Source organism: Spermophilus citellus (assembly GCF_964194105.1).
Source record: "Spermophilus citellus genome assembly, chromosome: 6".
NCBI classification, from domain to species: domain Eukaryota; kingdom Metazoa; phylum Chordata; class Mammalia; order Rodentia; family Sciuridae; genus Spermophilus; species Spermophilus citellus.
In genome coordinates, this window is record NC_138187.1 from 128,672,946 (window position 1) to 128,693,388 (window position 20,443).

The 20,443-nt window shown below is 37.2% G+C and overlaps 1 protein-coding gene across 1 annotated transcript in view; it reads right to left on the reverse strand.

Annotated features, from left to right (window-relative positions):
• Positions 1-1,030: 1,030 nt before the first annotated feature.
• CR1 (complement C3b/C4b receptor 1 (Knops blood group)) overlaps positions 1,031-20,443 on the reverse strand; it is a 60,381-nt gene continuing 40,968 nt past the window's right edge. Inside the window, exons 17-23 of the mRNA XM_081297000.1 lie at positions 18,776-19,003; positions 17,249-17,425; positions 14,619-14,798; positions 10,587-10,610; positions 8,970-9,045; positions 6,316-6,420; positions 1,031-1,631 (exon numbers count right to left, since the gene is read on the reverse strand). Of these exons, the coding sequence (XP_081153126.1) occupies positions 1,586-1,631; positions 6,316-6,420; positions 8,970-9,045; positions 10,587-10,610; positions 14,619-14,798; positions 17,249-17,425; positions 18,776-19,003 (836 nt within the window). The 3' untranslated portion in view covers positions 1,031-1,585. The remainder of the gene's footprint in view (positions 1,632-6,315; positions 6,421-8,969; positions 9,046-10,586; positions 10,611-14,618; positions 14,799-17,248; positions 17,426-18,775; positions 19,004-20,443) is intronic.

Here is a 20,443-nt window from a genome sequence, read left to right on the forward strand (position 1 = left end):
TGATAAAATAGAAATTTAAAGCAGCGATTAAAACACAGAATTACCCAGACATTAGTGATAGCTAGATTCAAAGATATTACTCAATATTCACAAATATTCTGATAGTTTCTAGAGATCATTATCATGGCAAATAATATCATAACAAGTTTCTGATCTATAAAGATGTGGAATGGCTGAAAGTATAGGGATACTGATTTTAAGAGGTTAATGCATGATTATTTAAAAAAAAAAAAACATTTATTTTTTAGTTGTAGTTGGACACATTACCTTTATTTTATTTATTTTTATGTGGTGCTGAGGATGGAACCCAGGGCCTTGCAAGTGCTAGGCAAGTGCTCTAAGGCTGAGCCACAACCCCAGCCCTCAATGCATGATTATCGATTTGATAAAGTTCTTTTCAAAGCAACTGACACACAAAAACTGCACATTTATGAGGTACCATGTGATATTTGGATACATGTACATCCTGAATAATATTCAAATCAAAGTAAACATACATGTCTTCTTAAACATTTATCATTTCTTTGTAGTGAAAACATTCAAAATCTTTTCTTCTAGCTTTTTTTTTTAATATTTATTTTTTAGTTGGACACAATACCTTTATTTATTTATTTCTATGTGGTGCTGAGAATCGAATCCAGGGCCTTGCACGTGCTAGGCAAGTGCTCTACCACTGAGCCACAAGGCAGCCCTCTTCTAGCTTTTTAGATCTGCAGTCACCCTGCTGTGAAATAGAAAACCAGAGTTTACTCTTCCCGAGTGTAACTTAGTACCCGTTGACTCATAGATTCTTAAAAGTCGTGCTTTTTAAAGTTAACCTAGGGTATTCTAGTAAACATGTTACATTTATAATAATTATTATTTAATTTGAAATTTTTATTTTATTCAGAACATGTTACAAAGTGGGTTTTTGAGACAGAACTTAGAAAATATCTGGAGTTTCATTTTTTTTTTCTAGATAATTCTTTTGAGCAGTCTTGACGGTTCTCCACCATAATCATTTAGCACCTTTCCAGTGAAGAAAAAAATTGCTTTTCTTCCCTAGAGGAAATGAAAATTGATATATCATGTACTTTACTCCAATTTATTTAAAGAAGTAGGTTCTGCTCTATAAAATACAGAGGGAATATGTTTATTCCCTCTGTAGTGGTCGCTACGTAGAGCTCTATTTAATAAATCAAAATATATGTGTTTGTATAAAGAAACATATATAGAAAATGATTGGCAGATAATGTGATGTGTGACATTAATATGAACATGTCTCATTAATTTTCATATCTTTCTGTATTTTCCAAATTCTCTATAATGAGCTCATTCCATATCATGAACATTTTAAAATAAGAAAGGAAAATGACAGACTTTTAAACCAGAACTCCTAGAAAGCAGCTTCTTCCTTTAAATGATTGAAACAGTTTTTCATATCTACCGTCTTGTCCCCTGACTCGATGCTGTGTGCTTTCAGCACAGGAAAGAGGGTGAGGGGTGAGAGGAACGCAGACTAAGAGGTGGAGTTTTGCTGGACCCTGGGACAGCTAAGGCGTCTTCAGGTGCACACATTTGCTTCTCTGTGAAGTCACTTCAGAGTTCATGAACCTCTGATCTTATTCTCTTGAAGTGGACTGGCTCCTTTCCTGCCAAAAGGTAATTGGAGGTTTCTCAGCTTTATAATACCTTGTCAAGGAGGGACACTGAAATAGAGGATATATTTGTTTAGATGACAGCAACAGAGGAAAACTGAACCACCAAGAACTTATATGCTGATAATCAGAATGCTGGCATCTCATATAAATTACAAGCTCTTAGAAGCATTTATTCCCTCTGTAGTGGTTGCTATGTAGGGCTCTAGAAAGTATGGTGTAACTGGAGACTTGAGTAGATAAGAGAGAGATTAATGAGTAACTTGACCTTTCCCTTTTTCTTTTCTCCAACAAAATGTGTTCTCAGAGTTAAACAAATAAATAAAAAGAGCCTTGTTCCAGAAAATAAACAGGTCACTTAGTGCAAAGTGGAACTATGGGTGGTGGTGGTGGGGGCAGTGAATAGTGGCTGGGGTCTTGGAGGAGGGTCAGCTTCAGCAAGCAGGTCCTCCTCCTCTTATCACAGTCAAGAATGCACTGAGGTAGGACATGCAGAGCAAGATACCCAAATGCTTCCCTGTTCAGGTTGAAGCCTCTTTTCTCTGGCCACCAAAGGACAGACTCCCTAGTGAGGGCCACTGGGTCACCTGACCCCAGTGATGACTGCCACCCTATTCCTCATAGTCATTCTTTGTCTCACAAAGCTTCCCAGCATCACCTGCTACCTATGTCTTCTTCAAACATTCTCATGTCCTTCAATACACAGCTAGGTCTTTGGTGTCTACCTCTTTATCTATGTCATTCACTCTGCCCCAGCACCTGGCCTGGGTGCAAGGTTTCATGCTTGCTAGACTCTAACTTGCTCCTTATCTATATCATTCGGCTACAGATGATTAAATTGGTGAGGGGGGGCAGAGTACAGGGGATTGAACACAGGGGGCACTTGGCTACTAAGTCACATCCCCAGCCCTATTTTGTATTTTATTTAGAGACAGGGTCTCACTGAGTTGCTTAGCACCTTGCTTTTGCTGAGAATGACTTTGAATTCGAGATCCTCCTGTCTCAGCCTCCCGAGCCACTGGGATTATAGATGATTAATTTGCTCCTGTGGAACACTCTGGTCAGAATTCTAATCTTAAAGGGAGGTCAGAAGAAAGGGACAAAGGAGTGAAAGGTGGGGAAGAGGGGCAAAGTGCCAGGGAGTGATATGGCCAAATTATATTGTTATATTGTGGATGTATGAATATGGAACAATTAATCCCATCAGTATGTACAAACAAGGCATCAATTTAAAAAATGTGGGGAAATTTGAATAAACCATGAAGAAGTGAGTAATATTTGAGGAGATAAATATGTTTGAGCCTGATTTAAACATTACATAATGTACATATATATCAAACATTACATGATACTTCATTGCCATGTAAAATTTACTTTCTGCATTAGTTAAAAAATAAAAAGGAAGAGGAAAGTTGAAAAAATTCCAATCTTAAAAAAGGATACTTGATACAAAATTATTAAGGACTCCTACCTTTCTATTAAAAGGCAATCAACAGTCAATGTATACAATTGGAGGTGTACTTTGATGTAAAAATGGTGTGCAAAGAGTTGAGGAAAAAGGAAATTATGATAAACTAATTTTCAAGTATTTACTGAACACTTTTCATTTAATTAACTGTATACTCAGAGGTTTTGGGAAATTAAAAAGAAATGGTCTCTCTACTCACAAGAAGTTAATGATTTACTGTGGAAAAAATATAAGCACAACATATGGTACATTATATAGCTGATAAATGAAAAATAAATGAGCAATCAAATGAATTATAGCAGAGTTAATAAGCAAAAAGTACTTGAATATCAAATACTATGGGATGTATTTATGTACAGTTTTAAGGATAGGAGAAAAATGGTTTTCATTGATGGAGGAAAAAAAATCAGGATTTCCTATTGTACAATCAATACAATCTCAAGATATCCACCCTGCAAATGTAAAATAATATGCAAAGGAACTTAAAAATACTATCTACTAATGAGTGGAATTTATTGCAGGTACTTTATATATTTTTTTCTAACTTTAAGAGTTTCTTGGGGGGCTGGGGATGTGGCTCAAGCGGTAGCGTGCTCGCCTGGCATGCGTGCGGCCCGGGTTCGATCCTCAGCACCACATACAAACAAAAATGTTGTATCTGTCGAAAACTAAAAAATAAATATTAAAAAATACATTCTCTCTCTCTCTCTCTCTCTCTCTCTCTCTCTCTCTCTCTTAAAAAAAAGAGTTTCTTAGGTGAATGAATTCTGAGCTGAGTTAATGGAACTTAGGCAGGAATAAAGTTGGAAAATGTTGCAGACAGGTAATGGAAGGAATAAATCTAAATCAAATTATATTTTAAGTAATGTTGTGGAATATTTTTTATTTTTTTTTTGTTTTTATTTTTTTTATTGGTTGTTCACAACATTACAAAGCTCTTGACATATCATATTTCATACATTAGATTGAAGTGGGTTATGAACCCCCAATTTTACCCCAAAGTGGAATATTTTTTAAAAAACTCTGTAAACATGATCATGGTTCTCATGGTCTGCTGTTTTGTCTGTTTATACTTAGTGACAGCTTATCTGGCCTAAAATCCATTTTGTATAAGTTTTCCATCCTGATATTAAAGGAAAAATGAATGCTTCACCTGAGAACCTTGGAGACATAGTTTAAAGCATCCCTGACAGCACAATATTTTGCCATATTTTATCTCAAAATCTCTCTTTATTTGCCTTTTTCTCCCTTATGTGCTTATTTATGTTAATATAGAAATAATGCTATTTTTTCTTGGAGCTATTGAGATAACATTAGAAAAAGGAATCCTTGGACAGCATGCCATTTTCATCTCATGACTTCTACGTTCTTTTGGTATTACTAACCATGAATTCCAAAGCATCTGTGAACACCCATTTGAGAAAGATCAGAATAACTGATCACTAAAGTTTTAAAAAGTAAACTTCCAATTCTGAATTTTTAAAATGCATATTTCATTTGCTTTCATAAATAGTAAAGAAAAACAAGTATAAGATATAGGGCTGGGGGGGGGATGTAGCACAGTGGTAGAGTGCTCGCCTGGCATGCATGAGGCACTGGGTTTGATCCTCAGCACCACATAAAAATGAAATGAAGATATTGTGTCCACCTAAAACTAAAAAAAAAAAAAGTATAAGATATAAGCAAAGTGACTAGAAAGCCAGATAATAAAAAGAGGACATGGCAAATTTATTTCTATTATAGAAGAAAAGACAGTTTATTTATTTTCTAAGCTTTTTGTTTAGAAAAATTTGAATTGTTTACACATATGTCTTGACTATATGGTTGACTATAAAATGCCTTTACTACCCCTTACTTCTTTCTGGGGTCTCTTCCACTGCCCTCTGTTTAATTTAGAATTTCTGACATATGTGTGTATATAAAATGCCAAGTTTGTTTAATGCACATTGATGTGAAGAAGAGGTAGGACATAAAGAAAAAAAAATTTACTGATCAATTTGATGCTTTTACTTCTGCTTTCTACAGGGATACCTAAGGCTTATGGCACTATTATTTCTGAAAGCACCCTGAGGACCTATATACAGAAAATATTAGGATTACTAGAATAGCCAGAGCGAGCCAGGACCAAATGAATTGCTCTGTATGATACAGAAAGATGGAGCATTAGATTTGCAAGAGGCCCGAGAGTTGGAATAAGATACCCCAGGGATGCAGTAAATATCTGAGGAAATGGAGAAGAATATATTGAGGGAGAGGCCTGGGGAAAGGGGGAAATCCAAGACTGAAAGTGGAGGATCTAGCCAGTGAGAAATTCCTCCAAGTCTGATACAGTTCAGGTGTGGGCAAACTCTTCCACAGAAGGACCAATTAGTAAGTTTTTTTGGCTTTGTGGGCCACATGGTCTCTGTTGCAGCTGTTGGACCTCACCGTTGAGGTGGGTAAGCAGTCACAGTTAACAGTTAAATGAATGGGTATGGCCGTGCCAATAAAACTTTATTTACGTACCCAACTGGATTTGGCCCACGGATTGTCATTTTCAGATCCTTGGTCTAGTAGCTAGTTTTTGCTTTTTTTTTTTTTTTTTGCTTAGCTGTTCATTACATCATAGGACAGGTTCAGTTGTGGCATCATTTCCCCTTTCATACCAAACCTTGGGCCAACATTTATCACACAACATTTTGTGGTAAGGCTGCATTAAGGAGGTGGAATGAAGGGTTAGGGATGGCAATTAGCCCAGTGGAGGGCAGAAATAAGAGAGTCTCAAGGAGGCCAAGAATTCAGTGAAAGCCAGAAACCAGGGAAAAGGCAAGGTGAGTCTTCAGAGTATTCTTAAGAGACCCTGCACATGGAGAAGACTGGAGGACTAGGAGGTGCACACAGGCTGCAAATGCTTAGATTCTACCAGGAAAAGAAATAAAACAGACTACTTCTCAAAGGTTCACAGCACAAATGCACAAAAATCTAGGAATGCTTTGAAAAAAAAAAACAGTGCCTGGGGCCAGCACCCACAGAGTCATCACACAAAATCGCTGGGAATGGCAATAATCCAGGAACAAAATAAATAAATAAAAGCATTTCCAGCTCATGAAGTAGTTTCTGACTTCTTTATTATTGATGACCTGCTTCGTGTCATATCCTATTCAAATACTATCTCCATTTTTGATAACTGAGTTGTTGCCAACGTTTTGAGCTCAGTATGTAGATAGGTACCTGCTGTTTTCCTGTCTTGTTAGCGGAGTCTGAGGATGAACACAGCTGCCTTCTTGAGGATGTAAACTGATATTCACTTCTTTACACTTTTCATCTGGATTACCGCTAATTGGCAGAGGAAGAAAAAATTAGGACAACTGCCTTAATCATATGTTTCAGTTTTAAAGGAAATCAATAACTTTCATTTTGAGATTTAAGGGGTAATTTGCCTCAAGTTCCTGATATCTTTACAAGATGCTTAAAAGGAAAAATACAACCAAATGAATTTTTTTAATACTAAGTAAAAACTCCAGTTAGGATATCATAGTAAAACCATCCTATATACTGCCCGAAGATTCAAAACTGTTAATAATTAGGTGTCTGTGTCTTAACACAATAAGTTTCAATATTTCTAAAATATTTTTGATTAGGAAATAAAGTTAACCACAAGATGTGGGCAGACTTTGCCATAAAAATGACGTCTTTTTCCTTTTTCTTCCCTATTCTTTTATACCGAAGAACATGTTCTATTTTATACACAGGTACTACAGTTAGGAGAGCAGGGTTCAATATGCCAGAGGAGCTGGAACAAAGTCAGTAAAATGTAGAGGAGGGAGTGTATATTGAAAGAGTAAAAGGAAATATTGCAGTTTTATACTGTACACAATTCTGGGTACTGAATTTTAGTGATGCAGAATCAAATTCAGAAATGTGCAACTAACATCAAAGGAATAGCAAAAAATGAGTCAAATCATGTAGACAAAAGCACTAATTTCTGGCAAACTTCCTACTTGAAGAACTTTAAGCAAGCCACTGAATCTCTTTGCACCTCAAAGTTTTCTCTGCTTTGAGATAACAGTATTGTTTGGCCTTGGTGCCGCACAGAGTTGCTTGAGAAGATAATAAATGGTAATGTGTTTTGTAAAAAAAAAATTACATGTTTCCTTGGAAGATAATAAATGGTAATGGGTTTTGTAAAATTCATGTAAATTTTTACTGTTTTTAGTATGAATGTGGGCTACTATACAAGTATAGATAAAAAGTCATTAAATAATAATTATTTTCTGTGAATAGAGGTGGTCCCTGTTCCCAGGGGTAGTCTGGAGAGAGAGGATGGTGAGGAGTATGGTGATCTAGGAGACAAGAGAAAATGTTAATAAAGCCCAGCCAGCCCAAGATACAGATGAGGAGCCAAATACAGAGTAATTAATTAGATATTCTGAATCTGAGAAAGCTGACGATTAAGAAGGATTGCAAATCATCAATAATGTGATAAAAGTTAATCCCTTCTTTAATTCTTCCTTAAATTTTTTAAAAATTAATGCAAATTATAGGGGTGCTTAATAAGAAACTTAGAAAAATGGACTTCTGTTAATGTCAATATCAGGCCACTTCCCTTTTTCTTTTTGTAAGAACAAAGGACAAAGAATACTTATAGGTCAAGCTTCAAAATATACCTTTACTAAGGAAGAATAAGGGTTTAGCTTAAATCTAAATCTATACTGATTATTTTATTATGAAATTGAGTTCCTGACTAGGTTGTTTGCAAGATGGTTTTACTGTGACAATATACTTGAAAAAGAAACCCACCTTATTGGCATCTCTGTGAAATATCAAACTTCAATTTCTATAAAGGTTGTTGTAGAAGACTGCATTTGTTAAGAACATTTGCTATAGAAGACTACGCACTTGGAGTTTTAACCTCTGCTTTTCTTCAGTATAGAATTTGTTCATCAACCTTACAACACTGGTCTTATTGACAGATTTCACTAATATTGTTTTAATTAAAATAGCCAGCATAAAAGCTGTGTGTTTACTTCCCAGTCAAAAATGTTTTGCTCTTTAGATCATAATCTTTATGAAGTTTTCTTCAAGTTGAAAAACTCAATGGTTACAAAGATGGACATAATGAATCCTGCTATAATGTATAATTATAAAATACACCAATAAAGAAAGTCACTGGATTTTACAGAAGATTTCCTTCCTTCCTTCCTCCCTCCCTCCCTCCCTCCATCCCTCCCTCCCTTCCTTCCTTCCTTCCTTCTTCCTCTCTCTTCCCCCCCTTCTCTCCTCCCTTCCTTCTTCCCTCCCATCTTTCTCTCTCTTTCTTTCTTAATGCAAAATCTCAATTCTTCCATGCAAGCAGCCTGGGATATGTGTGCCAGAGAAACACACAATCTAACTCTTAATACCTTTCTAAAAACCTCCTTATTTTCTCTTTCACATTTCTTTCTTAAAATGCTGTTTTTTAATCTAATACTGAAGAATTTATCCTAAGCATGTTCTACCACTGAGCTACACTCCAAGCTCTTTGTTGTTGTTGTTGTTTTATTTTGAGACAGGGTCTTATTAAGTGCCCAGGCTGGCCTTGAACTTTCGATCCTCCTCCCTCAGCCTCCCAAGTCACTAGATTACAAGTGTGTGCTACTGCACCCAAAATACTGTATTATTGATTTTTTCCATATTCTTAGTAACATATGTATTTCCTATAGCATAAATACTTTTCTATTATATGTGTCAAGGGCTTCTTTATGTGAATTATCACATCTGTCTATGTAGTAGTGCTTTTGTTGTTTAGGTTTTTATTTTTATTTATTTATTTTAAAATTTTCCTTTGACTTCAGAGAGGAGCAAAAAACAGTTTACATTTTCTGGGAGAATACAGCTGTACTTACCCTTTCTTGCACTTAAAAATTATCCAACTGGGAACAATGATGGATAAAATGAAGAAGATCATACCAAAGCAAATGCCTAGACAGTAAAAAATAAATAAATAAATAAATAGAAATTTTAATTTTATTTTTTAAGAGGCTTAATATTCTGTCTTAATATCTAGTCCCCCTAGAGTTTGCCAATGACTTTTTTTTTTAATTTAACAATAAGTTCTCCTTTACCCTGGATTTTAGTTAGAGCATTGGTCTTACTATACATAGTAAGGGGCGAGCAGAAAAGTTTGGTAAACTTTACTCCAACAGCTGCCCTTAAGTAGGCAGGAAACAGCAAGCACTGCCAACTTGTCTCTCATGTAAGACAAAGGACACAGGCTACTCTACAAAATAGAAATTCCCCTGGTCACAAACTGTATTACAGAACTGTTCCTACGTAAGCAAAGCACAGAAATAAACTCAACAAACTGGTCTTGTGGCTTTTAATTTGTGTAAACGTCATGATTACCATCTGGAAGTCTATTCCCCAGTTATAAAGCAAAGAGGAAGTTGCCCTCTCCAGCCACACATTAAAATAAAGACATTTTAACGCCAAAGAACCCCCTGTAACAAAAACTTTTTAAAATGTCTTTCATTTTGGGGCTTTCTTTTTTTCCATATTTTTATTGGTTCATCTTATACTAGGATGCATTGTTACAAATTTGTATATATGCACAGGATATAACAGTATAATTTGGTAGATATTCTTCCCTAGTATTTCCCCTTCTCCTCCTCTCCTCCCTCCCCTGGTCCCTTTCTTCTGCTCTACTGGTTGTTCTTCCTTCTATTTTCATGAGATCCACCTCTATTTTTGCTTTTCTTTTCCTTTTTCCTATCTTCCACATCTAAGAGAAAACATATGACCCTTGGTCTTCTGAGTTTGGTTTATTTCACTTAACATAATGCTTTCAAGTTCCATCCAGAAGGGAGGATACTCTATGTATATAAGAATGCCAGTTTCACCACACCCTGACCTAAATGCATCATTATTCTCACTTTAATTTGAATTCATAATACAAGATACTTTATCTTTTTGCATTTCATTCTGAGGGAGATATAGAAAGGCTTAGGCAGCCGGGGCAAGATGGTAAGTGAGGAGGTCATGAGCAGAACAAAGGAGCATGGAGAGGTTCTTCTGATGAGGTCAACTTCCTGTTTGGCCAAAAGGCTTGTGAGCAGGGCACCAATCAGACAAACATTATGTACTCATGCTCCTAAGTGGGGATCCAATAGAAAAACTAAAACAGATGCATGGACAGAGGGGGCTCCAATCAATAATAGTGAGGAGAGAGTGGACAGGGGAGGAAAGGAGGAAATTCCAGAGGTCTTAAAAAAAAAAAAAAACAGGCCAAAACTTCTCCACTGGATTCCTAGTTCTGGGGCCCCTTCTCTTTGAAGAAGTCTATCTTTGTATCTCTATTGCTTTTGCAATAAACCTACTTCTTTCTATCTCTGTGTTCTGATCTTCAATTCATTGCTGCACCAAGACAGTGAACCCAGCACCCCTGGATGCTAACAATTCACTGGAAGTAGATACTTACTGTTGAAGGTGCTAGAATTTCTCAGCAAACCCTTCACAAAACTTACCAACTATGAGAGCATCATGTGAGCCTAAAAAAAAGACAAAAGCCACAAAAACATCAGCCTGGCGCACTGTGTGACCCAGCAGGAGTCTTCCAGCCTGTATCATCCCTCCTGATTTTTCCATTGAATTCTTTTCTAATATAAAAAAAAAAACCTTTCTTTATTTTCACTCACATTATTTCCTCCCATAATTCACTCATATAATCTTGTACACTCAGTGAAGATTTTTCTCTTTCTGAAGTAATATTTTGTATCATAAAAGTAATAGAGTTTTAGCAGAAAGTTTGTAAAACACAACAAAAAAATCACTCATAATTCTAATTCTCAAATATGGTTTAGTATATTCTCATGTGGCACTTTTCCCCATATCTCTAAGTTTTTACATAATTATATAATAGAAAAGCAAATTGCAATGGAGGCAAACTAATAAAATCTATTCTAGTGGATGTGTCACTGTACATCCAATTATTTCTATAGTATATTTAAGTTGGTTCTAGTCTTTGTCAAGAAACTGTGAATAAAATGCGTAAAATATTTTTGTATATTACCCTATTTCATCAGACTGGATTCCTGGGAAGGCTAACTGGCATGAATATTTTTATCATTCTAATCATACATTGCATAACTGTTTTCATAACAGTCTTTACCGTTTACAATGGTACTTTCAACATACGACAATATCAGTTTCATCACATCTTGATTTTTGCTGCGAGTTTCTCTAAAAACCTGTTTGTTATTGTTAATTTCATGGGAAAAAGAAGAGTCATCTTCTTCTTTGCTTTTGCATTTTTTAAGTTCTAGTGAGGTTAAACGATTTCCATATACTTATGTGACTAGGTAAAAAGACATTTACGCCCTTTCTCCAGGTCCTTCATTCTAAGGTAGTTTTTGCATTTCCCAGTTCCTCTTTCAGGATTTGTATGGTGAACTTCAAAAGTTCTATTTACTTAGAAATAGCATGAGGACTTTGGTAAACTAAGAAGACCCAAAAGTGAGAAGAGAAACAGGGAACAGATACGCCCACTTGTGCGGTAGCTTTTGAAAGTGAGTCTTGGTGGAAAACAACAAGATAAGGTCCTAAGAAAGTAGTTACTTTAAGGAAGAGGACCCTGGGAGACAGACATGGGTAAAGTGGATTTTAGGATACAGGTGCCACATCGGGTAATACATCTTTATGCCTCTCTGAGAGATTCCAGTGAAGGCTTTTCTTAGTTTTCACATCTTTACTGGAATTGAAATTACTTGTCTTGCATGTAATTGTGCTTACATTAGTCTTGAGAACATAGTTAATTATAGGTTATAGGTATTAATTCTGGCCTTAAGGGGGAACTCGAGATTACCCTCCACTCAGAGGTAGATGAGGCTACAAGTCAGGCCTCCGAAATGGGAATGTGGTAGGCCTGGGAATTCCAGGAAATTCATTTTCTAATGTAGTACTCAGAGTTTACTTTTCTAATTTGGGCTGCTCTCAAAACTCCCTGTGATATTTGTTCCAAGCCTGGACCAACTCTGTGATTTACTCCCCAGCTTCCTTTTTAGGAAGGCCTAGGACTGGTATCTTGAGCAATCTGTCCTAAGCCTTGGAACAAAAATAAATAAAATAAATAAATAAATAAAAACCTTTTTGGTTTTATCTTGTTCTTTTAAAAATTTCTTGTTTTCTATAATCTTGTCTTTGTTTGCCCTTGTATCACTATAAAGCCCCAATATTTCACAGTCCAAGATTAGATACGGTAGAAAGAGAAAGAAAAAGAAAGCCAAGAGGCCTATTTTTAGTCTAGTTTTTCAGCAAAGGACAAAGGAGTTCATATGTGGTCCAGCCCAATTCATGAGGGGTCTGAGTTCTAAGAACCTGCTGGTTAACAGTTAACTTGGCTTGTTCTTAGTCATTCTATATATTTCCATCTATATGAATAAAGAACTGCCTTTTGTCTGGTATTTGTGACCTTGGCCTAATAACTTTCCCTTTCACTATGATTGATACTTAGAACTTTCACTCACTTGTTGAACTACAAATATATAAGATCATTGTCTGCTTATTTATTGTTGAAGCACAGAGCCCCTTCAGATAGGTAAATTACCTGGTTGGACCTAGGTTACCGTATTTGCAGTCTTGGGCAAGGGACTTAAATCCTTTGTGTCTTAGTTTCTATGTCTATAAAATGGGGATAATAAGAATACTACCCTCCTTATAGATTATTATGTGAATTAAATTAGAATCACTCTACTTGTCTATCTATTTATATCCACCTAATCTTTGAACAGTGGTACTAATGCTCAATAGGTTAACTTTTACAACTATTACTATTACCACAACCCCCGCTACTGCTCCCCCTGTAATAGGACTATTAACCCTTCATTGTATTTTCTATTTATTTCCCTTCTATCTAATGTCTTCTTACTTACTTTTTAAAAAAGTATATAAGTTTTAAGTCAAATTGGTCAACAGGTAAAAAAAAAGTTAACACCTTATATAATTATTTAAAATTACATCTGAATTCCAAAGGTTGGTCTCTGTCTAGGTTTTGTTGTTTGGTGGTGATGGGGATCAAACCTTGGGCCTTGTACATGCTAAGCACATGCTCTACTATGGAACTACATCCCCAATAATAGTTATTTCATAAATACTGTGTGTGTGTGAGAGTGTGTGTGTGTGTGTGTGTGTTTTAGATTTTCTATGGTTTGGCTTTTAAAACTTTTAACTTTTTATTATACCTTGTATTTATTTTTAAAAAGTTCTAAATTGTTTTTGAGTGCTACTTATATAATTTGATAACTTGCCTTTTCTCATGAATTTGTCTCCACTATTACACCTATAAGACAATTTTATTTTTATTTACAATAAGCCTTTATCTTATTAATATCAATTGTCCTATTTATTAATGTGCTTATTCTTGTTTTGGTGCAAAGTGAGTTTGGTATTATGACCTTATATTTTATTTTCATATCTGGTGGGGTTGATTCCCCAATTAATTGACTCTTCTGTCAGTCTAGCCAGATCCCCAAAACACCCCAAAGGCACTCAGTTAGTTAGCCTTGAACTTTTTCAAGGAAATGCAGAGTTTATAATTTAGAAATGTTATTTATGATGAGTATTAACACTTTTGAAAGATTAACTGTAACAAATGCATCTCGAACAATCTTGGTTTATAACCACATATTATGAATAAGAGATTTAAGATGTGAGCAGAGGGAAAAAATAAAATTAACTTGGACTAAGAAAAAAGTTGTATATACTAGTCTGAGCCTTGAAGTGTGTAAGTTCAGAGTTCAGTATTTTCTACCTTCACCATACTCCAGTCACCACCGGGACCAGGGGCTCCTCTTTTACAGAGCTCAATGCAACATGATTTCTAAATCTGCTATACCAGCTACACTAGCTTCGAATCCTGTAGCCTACAGCTGGGAGAGAGGTGAGCTTGATACTCTCTGCAGCTCAAAAGACACTTCATGACACACACGGAAAACATTTGTTTGTTTGTTTGTTTGGTGGTGCTGGGGATTACACCCAGGGCCTTGTGCAGGCTAGGCCAAAAAAATTTCTTGAAGGCTCACTCAATGTGGCTTTTACTGAGGCACACTGGCTGTAGGTAAATCATCACTATGTGTTATATGCAACCACAGAGTGATGTAAACAAATCCAGGATAAAAACAATTCAGGGTATAAATAAATCCAGACATGAAAAGCACCCAGGACCCCAAGGAGCAATGGATGCGGTGAGAAGAGTGAAGAGAAAATTGAGATGGAAGACATAGTGCTAGGCAAGAGTTCTACCTTGGAGTTACACCTCCAGATTCTCCAAAAGAATTTTTATGGCTTGCTGCATATAGGAAAAGAAAGGCAAATTGGCCCTTTTGCACTTATAGTTCCTCAAGTGACTTCAGTTTGAAATAATCAGTATTACAATTTGACATAATTTGAGACGGCACATCCTCAACTTCTTCACTAGCATATGCCATGAACATCACACCACACCTGATGGACAAATGAATGAACTGGCTGGGAAGGGCTCCATTCCCTGTACTGGTACTTACGTGATGTGCATATGGGCAGAGAAGGGTTCCATCTGTCCTCTGCCTGGCACTGGCTCCAAGGACTGCCTTCCAGAATATATCCATCCTCACATTCCAAAGTTATATTATCTCCAAAGTGATATTCTCTCATTTTCAACTCCTGCTTAAGTCCATTCAACTGTGGAAGGCTGCATTTTACCTCTGAAAGGAGACAAATTGGGGATTGAGATTTTATTGTTGTTAACTGAAATCACTAGAATGAAACAATCATAACCCCAAACTTAACTTGCCCTCAACAAAGACGGGGGCATGCTTTCAATCAAGAACTATTGACCTTTCCCCACCCCAAACATCTTGTGATTTAAGGTTCTCTATTATTTTTCTTAAAATGAAAACACAGTAAAGGAATATGGAGTACTTTTGAGTATTAACAACTTTGTGACCAGCGTGTTTGGGAAGGATCAGGAGTTAGGATAACATGATCTCTAGCCAGGAATCCATTTGGGTTACACCATAAGGACATAGCAGCGGCATGTTAACTCTCTAGGTGTACAATACATACTGATATTTTTGCTCTGGGAGCATGTGTTTCAGGCCCATTTCTATACACAGAACAAAAGAAGCTAGCAAGTCATGATTCTAAATTTAAAATATCATCTATTTCTTTTACTTTATCTCATTTAACTCATCCTTTGATTTGCTTTCTCTTTCTGCCATCAATAGGTCCTTCAACTTCAAGCAAAGACTCCTTTGCCATTGTGAGTCTCAAAATTAGCCCAATGTTTTTCCCATTACAAGTACCAACAAGGTCAAGTGGAATTTCCTCAAATGTGGTCTGTGGTCTTCCTGCATCAGAAATTCTGATGGGTTTGTTAAAAGTAGACTTCTGACCCTTTCTCAAAACAGAATCAGAGGGCATAGGATGGAACTAGAGAGTCTGCCCTTTGAACCAGGTTCCGGCTGATCTTGCCAGTGCTAAGAATGGAGACACCCTGGTCTATGGTACGCTTGAAGGGGACAGTTATTAAGGAAAAATGAATTTTATATAAATGGAAAGAAAGCAGCTGCCATGAGCATAGAACACTAGCCTTTCATTGTCAAGAGCAGAACCATCCCACAGTCTTAACCTGTGTCTTAAAATATTTACTCATTTTCATGCTTTTTAAATAACTGAAGCAAGGGGGAAGAACTCATAGGTATGCGCAGAGCCACAAGGATTCTGTATTTTGTGCCATCTATTGTTGCCAGTAAGCACAAGAGAGTCACTTACCATCTCTGTGGTGGGCTTCATTTTCTCTAAAACGAGAAGGCTGAGGGCTGGGAGCATGAGAAGGACTTCTGAGACTCTGAGAACAGGAAGGGCCCTGTGATCCCATACCCAGGGCAGGTCCTAAGGTGGGCTTTTCCCTAACATCTGAAATTGAGGCGTGTCTGAAGTCCCTCCTACATTATCCCTGCCCTGAGGCTAGTATTTCTAAAAAGAAAGAACAGACAAGAAAGGAAGCAAGTAGCCAAAGCACTTAACTTACACTTTTGTAAAGTCAAAAGAATAGTATTTGAAAAGAGACAGTATACAGCGCAGTGTACAGCGCAGTGTACAGCGCAGTGTTTAAAAGTAGGGCCTGAGCAGGGGTCCAATCCTGAGACGACCATTCATGGGCTGCCTAACACGGACTAGTTAGTGCCTCTCTCTGGCCTTAATTTCCTCCTCTAAAACATGGCAAGTGACAATCCTGCTTTATCGGACTCTTTTGGAGTCCAATAACAAAAACCCTCAGAACCCTGTCTAATTATAGAATATTATTTAAGTTTCCTATTTGGAGCTTTATAGAACATTACCAAGAAATATTTTTAAATGGAGTGTTGATGATTTTTTTTTTTAAGTGAAAGATTGAACCCAGGGGTGCTTTAACTACTGACCCACATCCCCAGTCTTTTTTATATTTTATTTAGAGACAGGATCTTTCTAAGTTGCTTAGGACCTCGCTAAGTTGTTGAGGCTGGCTTTGAATTTGCCATCCTCCTACCTCAGCTTCCCAAGCTGCTGGGAACCACCAGCGTGCACCACCATGCCGGGCTCAGGTATTGCTTTTGCAGATAAGCTGGAATAAAGGAAATAGTTTGAAGGACTGGCTCCAGGGAGCAAATAAAATAAATCTTTGTTTTTTTTCTAGTATCAGGAGGCTCCATACTCAGTAATTTTAGGAAGTAATTGTTCTCAACCTCTCTGTTCATGTGAGATGGACAAGGTACTTAACTGTCTCCCTTTTGGTTCAGTTTTCCTCATGGCAAAGGACGCTTCTAGTCTCTAACTTATCTTCTAAGGGTATTTGTGAGGACTATCTGTGACCTCTGAGATCCTCTAGAGCAATTAGTTAAAAATCAGCAAAGCATTTGAAATTGGTGATGCCTATCCGATATCTGGAAATTTCACCCACTATCCTCACTTTCAGAGCAGAGCTAAGGATCCTTGGGAAGCCTTCCTTCCTACCTTCTGTTCTGCTTTTCTCCCCCCCATGGACATTCACGTCACCACTCTCCCAACCTTATTAAATGACAGTAATCTCAATGATCTTTCAGCCTGATTAACCTCATGCATCTATTTCCCATAACAACCCAGAAAGAATGAGAAATATCAAGAATTGAGATACCTTTGCAATAATGATTAGACTGGCTCCAGGTTCCCTTGTGTGTACAGAAAATGAAGGTAGTTCCCACCAACAAGTAGCCGGGGTTACACGTATAGTTGATCATCATCCCAGGAAGATATGAAGAAGCATGTCCTCCAATGTGATGACCGTTCTGGATCTTAGGTGGATGTGGGCATGCTGAGAACGAGTTCCCACACAGAGAAAAGAAAAGGCAGCCAGTTAAATGCAGAAGTGTGAACACACCAATATGAATATCTCTGGCTTAGAGGCACCGGAAGACCTAAGACAGGCAGGTGGTCATAAGCCACTCACAGCTAGCTCATCAGGAGAAGGCTGATTCTTTAGAGTAGATGACTGCATTTGAACACAATCCTCTGCAAACTTTTTCAGAAGTACTATAAGTATCCACAAACTATCAGTTCAGTGCTATTCTGTCCTTACTGGAGGTAGAGACTTTGTGTGGGCAATCACAGCCACAAAGGAACCAAGATTACCTGGTACAGTTATTTAAAGTCAAATGGTCATATAAAAGGAAAAAGCTACATAGACTAAAAGCACAACGTTAACCTCCACATCTCCAGGGCATCCTGAAAGACTTTTTTTTTTTTTTTTTTTTTTTTTTTGGTACTGGGGATTGAACTCAGGAGTGCTTAATCATTGAGCCACATGCCTAGTCCTTTATTATTATTATTATTATTATTATTATTATTATTATTATTATTAATTTTGAGACAGGGCCTTGCTAAACTGCTGAGGCTGGCTTTGAACTTTCAGTCCTTCTGCCTCAGGCTCTTGAACTTCTGGGATTAGAGGCATGTGCCACCACGCCCAGCCTGAGCTACCTTTGTTAATGGTGAGGTGGAGGATCATCCAAATGCAGGCAGTGGCTTGAACAAAACATTGCCAGTAACAAAAAGCATGTAAATACTGACATCTGAGTTTTTAAAATTTCTTCTGTAGCATTACCAGTCCCATGGTAAATTATGCCATTGACATGTGTTTTTTGCTCAGTGCTCTTGTCTGTTCAGTGTAAAGACAACTGGCAGTAGAGATGTCACAAGAGTATTTCTTTCCACATTGGTTTTCAGGGATTTGAAAACATTTTCAACAGAAATGGGACCTCACTGACTGTCTCCACCCCTCTTCCTGCTCTCATCCCATTCTTACCCTACAGGAAGAGCCGCCAGAATTCTACCTACTTGGCCTTACAACAAGTTGGCTTTTTATTTTTATTTTTATTTTTTTTTTGAAGGTGTCTCACTATGTTGCCCAGGCTGGTCTTGAACTCCTGAGCTCAAGTAGTCCTCTGGTCTCAGCCTCTCAAGTATCTGAGACTATACACAGGTAGGAACATACCACTGTACCAGGAACCCAGCCGCTCTAAATGTTATTCACCTGAGAGGTATTACTGTCTCTGCCATTCATAACAAAGTCATGTTCACAAGCAAAATTGACTGTTGCTACAGAAATGTGGAAAGTCTCGCTTAGATTGTCAACCCATTCAGATATGTGGAAGTGGATACTGACCAGAAGTAATAGAAGGCACACAGCGAGGGGCAGGGCTGCTCCAAATCCCATTGCCTTGATTGTCACTTGTGCAGCGGATGATGCTCTCCCCAATGAGGTCGAAGGTCATCCTTCTGTCTGGGTGGGAATCACATGTGTAAGATATTTCTTTTCCATATGGAATATCTTGCAAAGCAGTTCCCGTGTGCCTCCCATTAAGGATGGCTGGAGGACTTGGACAAAATATTTCTAGAAAGAAGACAAGAGTTTTAAGTACTACTAGAACTTAAATAGAGTGTCAATAAAGATGAGAAATACTGGTGCCCTGTGACTATTATTAATAGTTTTTTTTTCTTTTAGAAAGAACACATCTAAGGTGGATGACATTGAATCTGAGACTTTTTAAAAAAATATTTATTTTTTAGTTGTATTTGGAAAAAATACCTTTATTTATTTTATTTTTATGTGATGCTGAGGGTCGAACCCAGGCCCTCACCCATGCTAAGCGAGGGCAATACCACTGAGCCACAACCCCAGCCCCCTGAATCTGAGACTTTTGCTGAGAATGAACTGAGGTAAAACCCAATCGTTTTTTGCAAAAGCCCCAAAGTTGTTTTTATTTTTGTTTTTGTTTTAAACACAAGCCTGGATCCCTTAAATAGCTAAGTTTTTAATGAATTCAGAAAGTAATTAATTTTTTAGGCAACCATTTGATTACCTATTTTAAATCAGGCATAGAAAGAGTTTTGTGTTGACAATGGGGTATGAGACAGTTTGGGTCCTCAGAGACCTTAAGTTCCAGGGAAATTTTTGTGAAGTTCATGAGGCATATATTATCATCTTTAGTAGATATAAAGCTCTCTTGGTGACTCAAGACCATTATCATCAGAACCAATACCAAATATGGAATGGTGTCACCAGAAAATATTGGTAATTATAGATTACCAAAGGCACTCCACCACTGAGCCACATTCCCAGCCCTATTTTTTTTTAAAGAGAGACAGAGAGAGAAAGAGAGAGAGAGAGAGAGAGAGAGAGAGAGAGAGAGAGAGAGAGAATTGTTTAATATTTATTTTTTAGTTTTCGGTGGACACAACATCTTTCTTTTATTTTTATGTGGTGCTGAGGATCTAACCCAGTGCCCCGCGAATGAAGCGCGCTACCACTTGAGCCACATCCCCAGCACCCCCAGCTTATTTTGTATAGGGCTGGGGGGCGGGTCTCACTGAATTGCTTAGCACCTTGCTTTTTGCTGAGGCAGGCTTTGAACTCGTGATCCTCTAGTTTCAGCCTCCCGAACCACTGGGATTACAGTCCTGTGCCACCGCGTGCAAACCACCTTTTGGTTTTATCTTAAAAATTATCTGTAGTCATTTCTTCCTGGTTTTAGTGTATGTGTTTGAAGCAGTTCTCTTCTGGAAATTAACTTGATGCTTCTAATCTGAGGTGAATTTAGGAATTCAAGTTTATCAGAATTGTGCATAAATAAAATAAAGATCTTAGGTAAATCAAAGATGGATTTCTCATATCTGAGTTGTGTCCATCTGTGTTTTTCCAAAATTTACTTATATAACTACTTTCAGTTTTATGTGTCTCTGAAAGATTGAGTTTGTTGGCTATCTGAGTTCCCTATGTATTGAATGTTCTTATAAAGTTTCACTATAATGTTCACTATATAACATATCCAAA